Source organism: Micropterus dolomieu, linkage group LG01 (genome assembly GCF_021292245.1).
Source record: "Micropterus dolomieu isolate WLL.071019.BEF.003 ecotype Adirondacks linkage group LG01, ASM2129224v1, whole genome shotgun sequence".
NCBI classification, from domain to species: Eukaryota; Metazoa; Chordata; class Actinopteri; order Centrarchiformes; family Centrarchidae; genus Micropterus; species Micropterus dolomieu.
Window position 1 is genome coordinate 41,843,156 of NC_060150.1, and position 13,443 is coordinate 41,856,598.

The following is a 13,443-nucleotide window of genomic DNA, read 5'->3' on the forward strand; positions in this document are numbered from 1 at the left end:
GTAAAGCAAACTACATAATTTCTGGGATGCAACTAAACTTGTAATTAAAGCTTGTGTGTTCCCACGTGTGTGCATCTACCCGTGTGTCCATACACCTCTCCCACTAGGTGCACCCTACACGCACACAACCCCTCATTGTGAGTCATTAATCCACCATGACACGCGAGATGTCCTCAACATCCCGCCCCCACCACCTCCAACACCTCCAGCACCTCGCTCTTCACTGTCACTGCGCAGGAAAGACAGATGAGCCAGTGACGGGGCATGCAGGTTTGTGCCAAGTGATCAGATTCTTTTCATCTCCTGTCCCTCCTCTTCCACGCCGCCTTCCATCTCGACCCACATGGCCCTGCCACAAAACACTGTGATTCATACAAAGATCACCGTCTGAGGTTTAAAAATAAGTCCTGCCATGCCTTGAGGATGTGTCCCGCTGTCCCGCAAAGACAAACACAAAGATCCAACTGTGATTCTCACATGCACCACGGGAGATCCAGAGGACTCAGTTTGCAGCAGATGCTGGATGTGTCTTTTACACCCATTTAAGGTTGCTGTTCTTTTATTGAGGTTTAGCTTGAAAAAACTTTTCTGTAATTAAATAATTTGCTTGTATAAATTAAACTTAATCTGATTTTTTAAGGGTAGGGAAGAGACATTGTATATAATACTTAGTAACAACCCATCTGCAGACTCCGATGGATGTGTCAAGTAAACTCAGGACTTTTACTCAGAAGACTGAAGATCAAGTCCCATGTGAAAGAAAGTCACAGTTGACTTATTTAAAGTTTTGAGTTAAATAATTCATAAGTGACTTACATAATCAACTTATTTTAACCCAAACCTATTCCTAAAGACTACGACCATTTCAAACGATTGAATATTCAATAAAAAAACACCCGAATAATAATAATAATACCAAAAACAACAAAAACAATAATAATGGCAATAAAAGATCAGGATTCAGAGATGACTTTCATAAAGTTTTCTTCTTGACATAACTGCTCCATATTTAAGTGTAAATTATAAAAACTGGTCTGGTGCTGGTCCTACTCACTTCAACATTAAAAGCCCCAAAACACATTTGCTCAGTCTGCTTCTTAAAGGCCCAAGATTAATACAGTTAGAGCAGTTTTGGCCATTTCAGATGGGAAAATCTATATTTGTGTTTTTGCTTGTGCTCCTCTAATTGATTTGAGGCTAGCAGAGCTCAGTTGAAAAACCTTTTTATTTATAGATATTATACAGCTGTTTTAAATTTTATATGTACTCTTTCTTTAGGGTTTAAGCAAACTGATATGTCACAATGATTGATACAAATTTAACATCAGTAGTTACTGTATCTCCTCATCGCAGGTTATTTCTCATAGTTAACAGTTTTCTTCTCTGACATTTCTCTATTTTAGTCTCCTGCAGCCCTCTATTGATCTTCTATTTATTAGAAAGGCTTTGAAAGTGCTCTTGTAAACAGGAATCAATGCTAACATGTTTGCTTAACACAATGCCCTTTTGCAATGTTATTTGGTTGCATCACTGCCATATTAACAGAGACAAGAGTACTTGTCACAATGTAGACACTATATGGTTCACATATTGCTCATTATGCCGAATTTATAGGGTTGAAAAAGTGTTAATAGTGCAAGAAATTATTTCCTTTTGGCTCAGGGAATATATTATTTCACCTTGGCTAATAATTATTTTGGAATTGGAAAATAACAGCTCTCAGTTTTTCTGCATGGGTCTGGAGTCAGCATTTGTTACCATCTTGTTTCTCTCGCTTCCTGCAGAGCGTCCATTGATCTCTGTCAAAAAGACCACAAAAAGCCATAAAAGCATTTCAGGACAGTCGCCAAGATGTGCATATCCTGAAGTGGTCATGATGCATGAAGCTTTTAAAGCCCAGGGTTTCTCCGATGACACGTCTACATGAAGAAGAAGCAAACAAACCTGAGACAGAGATGATTACTACGCACAAATGCATCATGGGACTGTCTTGTACTAACTTCCCGAGGGATTAGAAATGTTGTAGCAGGAACACAATGATAAACAGATTGAAAATCCTTGTCTCAAGGTTCTCAGCAGGCACATTACAGTTCAGAAACACACAAGCACACACTTAATTTTCATATAAATATTTATTGCAGAGGAGGTATCTTTTATGTACATGCTATCACAATAACACAATATAAATCTACCAAATATTCCCATATATTGATGCTATAAGCTTGTCATAGAGCAATAGTTAACAAGCACATAATACAGTGGGTTGGGGACAGTATCACTCACTATACAACTTGTAACAGTCCATAAAAGATAATTTTTTTCTTTTTTGTTCTATCAAGGGCAGTGAAACATCATCCTATTTAGTTTTCTTGAATTCATGCAGAAGCCACAAGATTTACGACGTTACAGCATTGAATAGTAGTAGTAGCAATAGTAGTAGGTGTATTTGCCATCGGGTGACTTGGTTTGGTCACAAGAGAAGAGAAGTCAGGTTCAAATGAGCCAACACAACGCACCATGGTACAGATCCGATTGGTGGACAAAGAGCTACAGGACGCAGTATTTTCTATGTCAAGATGGTACAAGAACAATGGTTGAGGTTCAAACTGTTACTGATTCATTGATGATACGGCTAAAATACAATGATAATCTCCAGAGAAACAGACAGTAAGACACTGGTTATGTATACACAATTTAATACACAGACAGCAATGGACTGACTGAACTGAGGAATGCTACAGCAAGCATACAATTTGAAATTATGCAAATTAAACAACAGAGTAGATTGACTGAAAATGTGTATAATGGTGGGATATTGCATTGTTACTATTTTCTGCTCTGAGACAGTACAACTGTAATCATGTTTCCTTGTGTGCTGTATCTGCAAATCTCATGGGCCAAGTGTGTAAAAGTTTAAAATCAACATAAATAATTACCTAAATAAATGAAAATGTGTTTTGACACGAGAAAAAAAAAAATTCTTTGCTGGAAAATGTTGTAATATATTGCTTGTTATGCTTCTTTCTTTTTGAACAAATGGATTCAATTTGACCAAATTTAAAACTGTTTCGAAGCTCAACCTAAGGCCATGTAGAACATGTAGATTTTCTACATAATTATCATGAAATAAACACATCTCCTCATGTAAAATAGCTTTCCTACAAGGACAAAAAAAAGAGGCTTGCTTTAAAATATACAGCATATTATTCATCTCCCAGGCCATTAAAATCCAAAGTGGCAGTGATTCCAAAGACTAAAGTCAGTTTTAAAAAAAAGAAAGGGGTTGAGAAATGTCGTCGTGGTCACACTGCATCTGCTACCACAATGCATACAATGGACGACGCCTAACGTCTGGTTCATAAAAATCATAGAGATCCATGAAAGCATTACAATCCATCCATCCACGCACGCAGACAGCTCTTCTTCAGACACCATTCCTAAAGGAGCTCATAAAGCAGAGCTGATGACAAATCTCACACTGTAAGGCAAACACTCAACGTTCAGAATATTTCAGAGGAGCCCCCCACAGGTCAATGGCAGAGGTCATTTCTCAGCAGGGGGGGGGGCAGATATAGGACGTAGCATCTAAATCATGTTTATTGAGCCCGGCTGTGGGATTGTATCGGCGCGTTAAACAAAATCTGATAAGACTGGCTGCAAATATTTGTCACTGGATTAATTTCAGTCGGAAATTTTGCAGTTGATGAACTGTGTTTTGACTTTAAAATTCTCACTGACAACACAGATTTATTTATTTATTTTTACCACGATTAGTAAGGACTCCTACAGAGCTCAGATATTTTGTCACAAGGAATTTGACAGCAATTATACATAATTACAATCAGTGACAACATTCAGCGATACCATGTAATTCTCACAAGATACCGTAAAGTACTGTAGATGATATATTGATACATAAGTTTCCTGAAATAATTGTCAGGTGTTTAATAAAAAGTGGGAGAGTTCTTGTTTTCACTACAATCCCAGCGTGGATAGTGCTTGATGAATATTTTAGACATTTTGATACAAAACACCGAACAAATTGAAACCATCAGAAGGTTCAGTCACATTGTTAATTGATAACCTCATTGCTAAGTCTAATTCTAAAATAATCAGCTTGATCAATCAATTGGGCTTTAGCCTACTTGCATTAAATTGGGAAGAACATGCATTACGCTACTTGTGAACTTTCAATACAGAAACAGAGAAAAACTGATGAGCCGTACAATGCTTCTCCTTAAACATTTCAAAATATTAAAGGATAAGCTCTCATGTAATTGCTGTACAGTAATATTATGTGAAAACGTTATAGGTTAGATTCGTTTCATAAAAACCTGGGTTTTATTTTTGTAGTTATGACCATTGTTTAATTTATGATAACATAGTACTCAACAAAGTAATATCTAAGGTCTGGAAACAAGGCAACATCGCTACAACAAAGTCTGCGAAGATGAGAAATGTGACTGGTCACATGATCAGACAGGTCGTAAACAAGGCAACAGTGCATCCAAAATGTCAGCGATAATCTTGACTGGTTCCAGGCTCCTTTAAATTGCCACCTACATCTCTAGTTTATTAAGAAACTAATTTCATGGTGTCTGGTCTTGTGATCACTGGCTGCTGTTTCCCTCAGGTGGAGAAACAATCAATCAATTAATGCTTTTTAGATTCGAGTAGGAACAGTAACGACATCTTTCTGCGCAAGAGCCGGAAATGTTCAACATCCATGAAAAATGGCAACACAAAACAAAAAGTAAATGGTGGATGAGATCAAAGTTGCAGTACAGTCTACTGAAAGTCAACAACAACTATAAAACAGTGTTAGCATATCTCTTTCATTGTCGTAAAAAACATTAATCTAATTGCTCCAAGCACCCACTACCACAGCTTTCTTGTTGACTCAAAAAATGACAGTAGGGAGACAGATGCATCACTCACTATTGATTATTTAGGGAACCGCACCCCAAAACAGAAGTTGGCTAACATGACCACTATATCAAGCTGAAGGCATAAAGTGAAACAACATGACAGCTTAGTTATCAGGCTCTAATAACCTCTCACTGTGTGGGAAAACTGTGCACACACATATACATTAAGTCTGGTAGGTCAAGCTTGAACCAGGAAGTCGGTAAACTGTGATTGATGTTTACAACTGACAGGTTGGCTAATAATATCTACCACTTTATTTTAACACATTACCGTTTGTAAGAATCTGACTGCTCGTGTTTGTTGCTGAACTGGACTTTGTTGTAGGGATGTTGCCTCGGTTCCAGGTCTCAGCAAGTACAATGTTATTGTTACCAATTGGATCAGAAATGCTCAGAAAATAAGTTTTAATAATAAATCAATATTATACTTTAAGCAGCAGGTTCTATCAGCTGTTTGTAAATGAAAATGGTGACCTGCTCAAGTCTTTAGTTTTGGTGTTTAAGACGGAGGGAATATGAGGACAGAAAGTGCTGCTTGATCACGCATGAGACTCCAGAGACTCTTGAGGTACTTCATTACATTTTCACTTGATATTGTGTCCCACATACACACACACACCTGGTGCAAGCAAACACAAAGACCCATGCTGGATTCATAAACAAAGCTGGTGCAACTCGTTTCCTTAGTATTCCCCCAGTATTACTTTATCCCTACTTTTTACAGTGTTCATATGAACCAGTTTGACACTGCTGCTCTCATATGTCCTTTACCACCCTGAATGAGCTTTTTGGAAATATGAAAGCAGGAAAAGTTTTAAAAAAAAAATCAGCATTTTATATTTGTAAACCCATTAACTGCTTTAGTTGACAAACCGGTTGGGTCCAGCTACTCTCGATACCGTGCATGCTGTTTATATAATTTACCGTCACAAAGTACTGAAGAAGAAGACACTTGCTTCACTTCAGACTGATACAAGACAATACTAGTTAGTTAGGCACATACAGTACATCTCTGCAGACTTGGAAGCATTTTAATCTGCAGAGAACTACAATTAAATAGATCTAAACAAACAAAAACATGTCTAAGTTTGGTCAGTGTGTGATATCATGCCTTGAGGTTTAAAATAAGAAGACAAAATGTACAAGAAGAACAGAGTCTGTCCCCGGTTCATTATTTATGGAGTTGGCTAAAGTGCTATAGACTGATTTCCTCACTGAGTGGGACATAAACTAATAAATCCACTTTACTGTCTTACGACAAACATCCTTCTTTGCAAATGTTCCCTTATTCTTTGGATTTCACTTTTGCTGTTTTGCACATCACCCTCAATTTCATATTTCTTTTTCTTTAAACCTCCTGTTATCATGTCATATACTAGTCCAAGAAGTGATGATGATAATGCACAAAAAGAACCATGTACGAATCACTGACTGAACATGATAAACGCAGGTTTTCAACATTGCTTGTGAAGTGAAAAGGCTGAATCAAAAGTTGCATAATTTGTCTAAGATTTATCCTCAGGACTTTCCTGTAATAATCTGGAATGCTCATCATAACTGTTTTTGTTTTTTGTACATTTTACTTATTTTCAAAATAGATAAAACAGGAACAAAACCTTGGAAAGGAAGGCAACTTGTGGAACTTGATCAACTTTTCTTCCAAGTCACCGCACTAATAGTAAAAGGTAATATATAACGATTTCCAAGTGAAAAAAAGTAAACATCAATAACTATAATTTCAGTGGTCCATTAACGTTGAGTGTCATGCCTTCTTGCTCGATGTGCTATCCTCAAAGTCCCAGGGACAAACATCTGCCTTTTTAGCAGCACTTACAACCCCGCCTTTAGGATTTGGACTGCTCTGTTTCACTACAGAAACACTTTTGTCTGTACCTTTTTTATCTGATGTATCCTCAAAATCCCACGGACAGACTTCAGCCGGCTTTGCTTTGGCTGCTCCAACATTCGCACTTTTTCTTTTTTCTACCATCGGCACTTCTTGATGACTCTCTACATCCCATGGGCATACCTCAGCCATTTTTTGCTGGCTCACTTGTTTCTCTGAAGATTTACTCTTGTCCTTCGCTTGTGTTTTACTTTTCTCATCATCAGTGTCTTTTGATTTCTCTTTCTCAACTGTTCTTGTAGAAGGGGCACCCTTCTTTTTTAAAGGGGATTCCTTGGTTTTGGATGCTCGAGAGGGACTAGGTGTCCTCTGTCCAGAATTTGGAGATGTGGCAGTGCTGTCGAAGTCCCAGGGACATACATCAGCTTTTGAAGATGGTGGCTGGAGTGAAACTACAATTTTGGATGGGTCTGAAAGGGGACTTCTCCCTTTCACATCCACAGGAGAGGTGCCTTTTATTTGTTTTGTCATATCTGGTGAACAAGCTAACTCGGTTGTCTTTTGGGCCTCTTCGAAGTCCCATGGACAGACCTCTGCCCGATGTGTTTTGGAGCTCTCTGTTGTAGGCTTCTCGATTTTAGCAAGTTTGCTAGCCTGACTGTGGATTTGTTGCTTTGACCTTTCCACTTGACTGCCTTGACTTTCACTTCCATCTTCCCACGGACATACCTCCGCTCGTACAGCGGTTGTCCTCTGATTTTCCTTTGAATGCCTGACACTTGATGGCGATTGATCAGAAGCTTTCTGCTTCTGAGATTTGCTTCCCTTGGTGCTACCTCCATGAACTGTTGTGGTTTCCTTTGGTGCAATAGAAACATGCTTTTGGACCTTGTTTTCAGATGGTGTTGGGAGATCCTCCACCTCCCAGGGACACACTTCTGAGAGATCGTAGAAATCCTTAGCCTTTATCGGATCGGGACAGATTGTAGACTGGCTGCCACCCACTGGCTGTTTCATGATCCTACCTTTTGCGGCACTCTGTTTATACTCAACAGACTGGCTAATAATCATCTTGGGTTGGCATTCATTTTCTGGCTCTGCATTGGCTCTATCTTTGGTCTTTGGCTGACTCTTCTTATTGCTTTCCTCTGTAACCTGGGTCTTTCCTGTCAAGCCTAAAGTCTTCTCTTTGGCACTGGCAATAACACTGAGGGACTTCTGCAGCATGGACGGTCTAGGATGAATTGGTTTCTTGTCTGCAGTGAGGTTATGGGCGCTGGCTGACTTGCAGACCAAAGGAACTGATTCCGTAGATTCACTAGGGGCGTTCATATTCTCATTTGACTTCTTCTTGACCAGCTTCTTGCCCATAAGTGTATCCAGAAGGGAGCCTTCAGCTGTGGTCACCTCCATTTTGTCTGTCGCTGAGCTGCTGGAGTCTTCACTCTGGTCACGGACGTGGTCGTAGCTGCTGTGGGACTTCTTGAGGGAGAAAACTTTGTTCTTTAGCGTCTCCTCCTTCGCTGACTTTCCAGGGTGAGTAGGATCGAAGGGGTTCTTCTTCAACATGCAAATGCTGTTACGGTTGCCCCCGTGTTCTCCGGCCTCCTTGTCTTCACGGCTGCATTGCCGGTGCACTGATTCTGGAATCTCAGTGATGCGCCTCATCAGCGAGCGACCCAAGCCTTTCTTGGAGCTCCGCTTCTTCTGCAGATGAGGGTTGTTTGCCAGCATCTTTTTCCTCTTGTAAATCTCCAACTGGGAGTAGAGTTTCTTCAGCTCCTCCTACATTTTCATGAAAGAATCAAGGGAAGGACAGAGACAAAGTGATCAGGTACCTGTTTAGAGCAAACAACTGCATTTATACAGCTTAAAAAAGGGACTGCTAATGAAACACTGTTACAAAAAAAGCAGACATTCTACTGCACAGAGATCATGCAGTACAAATGCATGACACGTCTACAATCACATGCGTGCTAAAAAAGCAAAGACAGGACAGTCTTGGACAGCATCAAATAAGGAAACTGAGTGTGTTTTAATGTTAGGTCTGAAACAGCCTCTAAGCTTAGGTCTTGAATTTATCTTATGTCTATGTCCATCCGATACAATCAGTGCTCTGAAGTAGCAGGATTTCATCGTAAGAGCACTCCCTCTGGAAAAGAGACTTGCCCAAATCTTTTGGTAGAGAGACTTCTTCAGCTCTAACAGACAAACAGAAATCTCTGCTCACGTTGGTACGTTTTTCCCAAAGACTTTCGCAAGACCTTACGCCACAGCCATTAATAGAACTGAGATGGCCCATTTCGTCTGGTGTCTGCAATAAAAAACTGCCATGGCTCAGTATTTTTGGGGGGTCAAAAGATTTCACCAGGTTATACAATGGAGAATCAAAGGTTAAAGGAAACACTGATTACCCGAATGTCCTCAGGATCCAGACTGTGCTCGCTCCACGCTGATGTGATGCTGCTATTGAGGTATGACCCAGAACGACCCATGTCCAGCTCGTCCTCGTAGGCCTCAGAGGCTATATCATCCCTCATGTGGGTGACAGGAAACAGGAACTGGTGGAGTGGCATGAAAAAAGAACAAAATTGGTTGTTTCAAAAATAAAATATCTGTGAAGTTCTTAATAATGGTGAAGATCTTAAAATCTGACAATACGGTTTAGTACTGCTATACTATAATTGACTGTATCTTCCAATATTGTTTTAATAATACTATAAAACTTTTAAATTTTCAACAAATCTCATGAAAAGATCAGAGCCATCAGTGTGCAAGTTCATCAACTTCATCAGTCTATCTGTGGCTCTATATATATTACAAAGGCTAAGCTATTTACAAAACAGCTGGGCACTGTAGTTCTTAACAAATGTTACTTGAATTTGTTCGGGACTATTTTCAGCTGCGCATTAATACACATTTGGTATTTGCAGCACCACGATGGTGAATGTGGGATTGACTCAAAATAAACTGCAGTTCCCATGTTTATTGTAATTAAGGACCTTGTCCAACAGTGGGGCTCACTGATGTGTTTTTAAGTGTTTTAGGACAACAACGGAGATCTATGGCACAGAGGAAGAACATATATTAGGCTCTGGATACACACACAATACTTATTATTAGAATCATGTGATTTGTTGACATTACCCAAAATATATAATATGGACAACTTCATCCTTTAATTTATATTTAATTTATACTTTAACTTAATTTATAACACTCTCAGCAAGTTGCAAAGTGCTTAACAACAAACAAAATGCATAGATTAGAAATTAGGTGAAATAATGAAATATTAAAAAATGAAATTAAAAGGAAGAATACAACTTAATTTAGCATTTTGTCAAATAAACAAAAGCAAAACTTTCATTTGGAAAAGTAGAGTAACATGTGAAACATGACTTGTGAGGTTTACCTTAGGGATTATTAGCAGGCCCAGCGTTACTGTTACAGTTAAGTGGGTGTGGGTGAAGAACAGCAGCAGCATCCAATCTGGATGCAGCTCCGGAGCAAGAGTGAACCTGTCGGGTTGTAACGAGAAAACAATGAGGAAAGATATACAGGACGTGAGAACCAGAAAAGTGAAGTAAATGTATTCTAGCTTAATCTACACTGGCTGCAGATGGTGTTATTATTGGTTATATTACAGTATGTATAATAATAATGCAGGGTCATTAATCCACCTCACCGTGTTCATTGACAGTGTATATTAATATCTGTGCTCACATTCTTTTTCTAGTACAAGGATTTTGCTAATAAACACATCGTAAACATCTTTATGATAGCTGATCTATCAAATTCCAAATGTGCATACAGTAAATGCAGTGAAGTTTGACTACATTATGCTGTGATATTTGTATATGCTGCTCTGTCTGCAGTAAACCTCTTAGATACAGATGGAGGCCGGAGAGACACAGGCCAGCAGACTTAATGTGTTTCCAGCCAAAGTAGATTTATACCCTATCTGTCTAGGCGTCAATTCCACTGCCTCATATAATGTTCCACTTGGGTGATCCTTCTGCCAGCAAGGACGCAATATTTTCCCCATTCTTTCAATTGGATTCACAGTAAAGGGGAGTGACCTTGATCTGGTCACAAGATTCTGCCTATTTATACATCAGGCAGGAATACAATGGGCTGACAGTGGCGCAGCAGTTGGTAGAAAATGAGATAATTACTGGCAGAAACAAAAGTAGCTTTAGATTTTTATTTAAAAAGAACTAGCAGGCTTCCAGCACAGTGAGACCTTATGCACACTACGGATATGAAGGTATGGCAGATGCTAATTCAACCACTAGAGAGCCGCTATCTGAGCAAATGCCATCTAGCAGGCTCATTATGCTGTTAAAGTTGGCAAATCGCTAATTAACGAACAGTTCTTGTGGTAATCACTTAGAGGCATGAATGAAGGCAAAGGTCCAGCATATGAAATGTCCCAAAGCTTTGAAGTCTTCCCTCATTCATGTTGTGTGAGTAGTTTCTGTGCAGATGAGGATTTAATAACCCTGGCATGCTGTCTCCTCTTAGCCTGCAGCATCTCACTGAAACACTACCCATCACTCACGCTTCCACCTCCAGCTATTACATCCCCTTCATTTTCTCTCAGCTTCCCGTTCACACCTGGGCCCGGCTAAAACCGTGATGACTATCACAGCAAACAAGGAAATCTGAGCTTTAACTGGTCACTGTGGGATCAAATAGCAGGTTGTGTGAGTAAATGGACACCAGGTGCCTCTAACAAGCCCCTGATGACACTGTGGCCTCTGGTGGCAGCCAGTCAGACTAACTAGCAACACCAGGCAACTTTCCAATTTATTAGAGGTCTCGTCTGGCCATTTTCTACAGAGAAAAGACTCGCAACAAGCCTGAAGAGGCTGATTAAAGGAGTTGGCAAAGTAATCACAAATAGCCAGATGTTCAAATACAATCTTATAAACTCAGATTTCTACCAAGAAACTATCAGACTATATGTTGATGATACACAATTTATAGGTAATGCATGTTAATTTATAACTGGAATATGGCTGCCAAAAATTCAAGCTATTTATGCCGTCTTTAAAAAAACACATAAATCATTCTGACATGGTTCATTAGTAAATAATGTGATGGAGCTGAGCTCTCAATTAGGGGGACTCCAGCTAGGAAAAAGCTGTGGCGGTGTTACCCGAAGCATCTCATTTAAAAACTGCATGGTGCAGCTATTCGACGTGCATGTTTTGCCGATTTCACTGCAATAAAACAACAACTCACATATGAACAGAGGGGTTGAGCCTCACGCGGCAGCCTATATGTGATGGAAATGAGACAATCTGCTGGAGGACATAAATGTCAAAATGACAACAGTGGAGGGCAATCAAAGACTATGATATTAAATATGGAGCTAGTAATGTGGAACATGTTGTCATCTGTGTTGAAGAAGATGTTTTTGTTGCTAATTATGTTTGTTTTATCCTCCTTGGAGCCCTAGACTGGTGGGGGTTACTGCACCAGGACTATTAAGATATTACCAAATAAATATAAAAATAAAAATTGTGTAAGTTTAAAGGGTCAGTTCACAACAATATATCCATATAGCTTGTAGAATCTGGACATGCAGATCATTTTTAGTTTTCTTTGCTGAGGTTTTGAGATATCTACCTCTGATATTTATGCCTCCACAACAATGAAGGTAAATGGAATTTACTTTGTGATAAATATTTTGTCATTAGGTCTGTAGATTATCCACAGTAACCTTTTTTGGAAAGACACATTGCTATTAATGTTCGCTTGTTAAAAATCTTTTTGTAGTAAGTGCAGCATACAGCGTATTCAAACATGTCAATGGCAACAACAAACCTAGTATTTGTTTTTTGTTAGGCACAGGTACACAGGTGCGGAGTATACTATAAAAATAAAAGTATAAAAAAAGTATATAAGTACATAAAAGTATATAAAAAGTATGGAGTCAACAACAAAGAGCCACAATACAAACAATACCAAATAAAAAGGAGGGTGTCTTGTTTTCTGGTTTATGTATACATTTGTTAGTACCTAAAACATAGAGAGACTAACATTGCCAATATTAAGAATTAAAAATCAAGTTTTCAAGATATTCCACATAGTCAATTGATGCAAGCTAGATGTTGTTTTTTTTACGTGAGACTGCGACATTTTAAAGAAGAACTAACACATTCCGCCTCAAACAAATAAAAAAGGTTTCTTCATAAGTAATAAAACACACCCTTACTCAATACCGTACACTCTGGTATGACCAGTAGCTTCTAGTTAGCTAATGTTAGCAGTTTACTGACTTTATGCTTCTTTTCTACTTGTGCTAATGTTACAATAAATTATAAAATAGAATATACCATTATCCTGTCATTGTGACCTGTGGCCACAGTAGCAGCTTTTAATTCAAAGTTGTATGGCTTTAATAAACTAATTTAAAGTGACAGTTTTAAGTTTCTCAATTTCAAGACACATAATAACCCCATTTTATAACAGAGAGAAAGTAAGAACCTTTACACTTGAAGTATAAATTGTCAAGCTACTGTGACTACTTGACTGATATTAGGATAGATAGACCTACAATATCTAGGGCAGCGGATGTCTGTAATGAAAAACAACATTTTAATGTAATTTTTCTATGCTGTGAGCACCACAATTTAAATTGCATCCCCCCATTGTATCTGT

The 13,443-nt window shown here is 38.7% G+C and overlaps 1 protein-coding gene across 1 annotated transcript in view; it reads right to left on the reverse strand.

The window, feature by feature from the left end:
- Nucleotides 1-6,690: 6,690 nt before the first annotated feature.
- gpr158a (G protein-coupled receptor 158a) overlaps nucleotides 6,691-13,443 on the reverse strand; it is a 70,372-nt gene continuing 63,619 nt past the window's right edge. The window contains exons 9-12 of the mRNA XM_046054363.1: nucleotides 10,187-10,292; nucleotides 9,189-9,335; nucleotides 9,005-9,088; nucleotides 6,691-8,559 (exon numbers count right to left, since the gene is read on the reverse strand). Of these exons, the coding sequence (XP_045910319.1) occupies nucleotides 6,691-8,559; nucleotides 9,005-9,088; nucleotides 9,189-9,335; nucleotides 10,187-10,292 (2,206 nt within the window). The remainder of the gene's footprint in view (nucleotides 8,560-9,004; nucleotides 9,089-9,188; nucleotides 9,336-10,186; nucleotides 10,293-13,443) is intronic.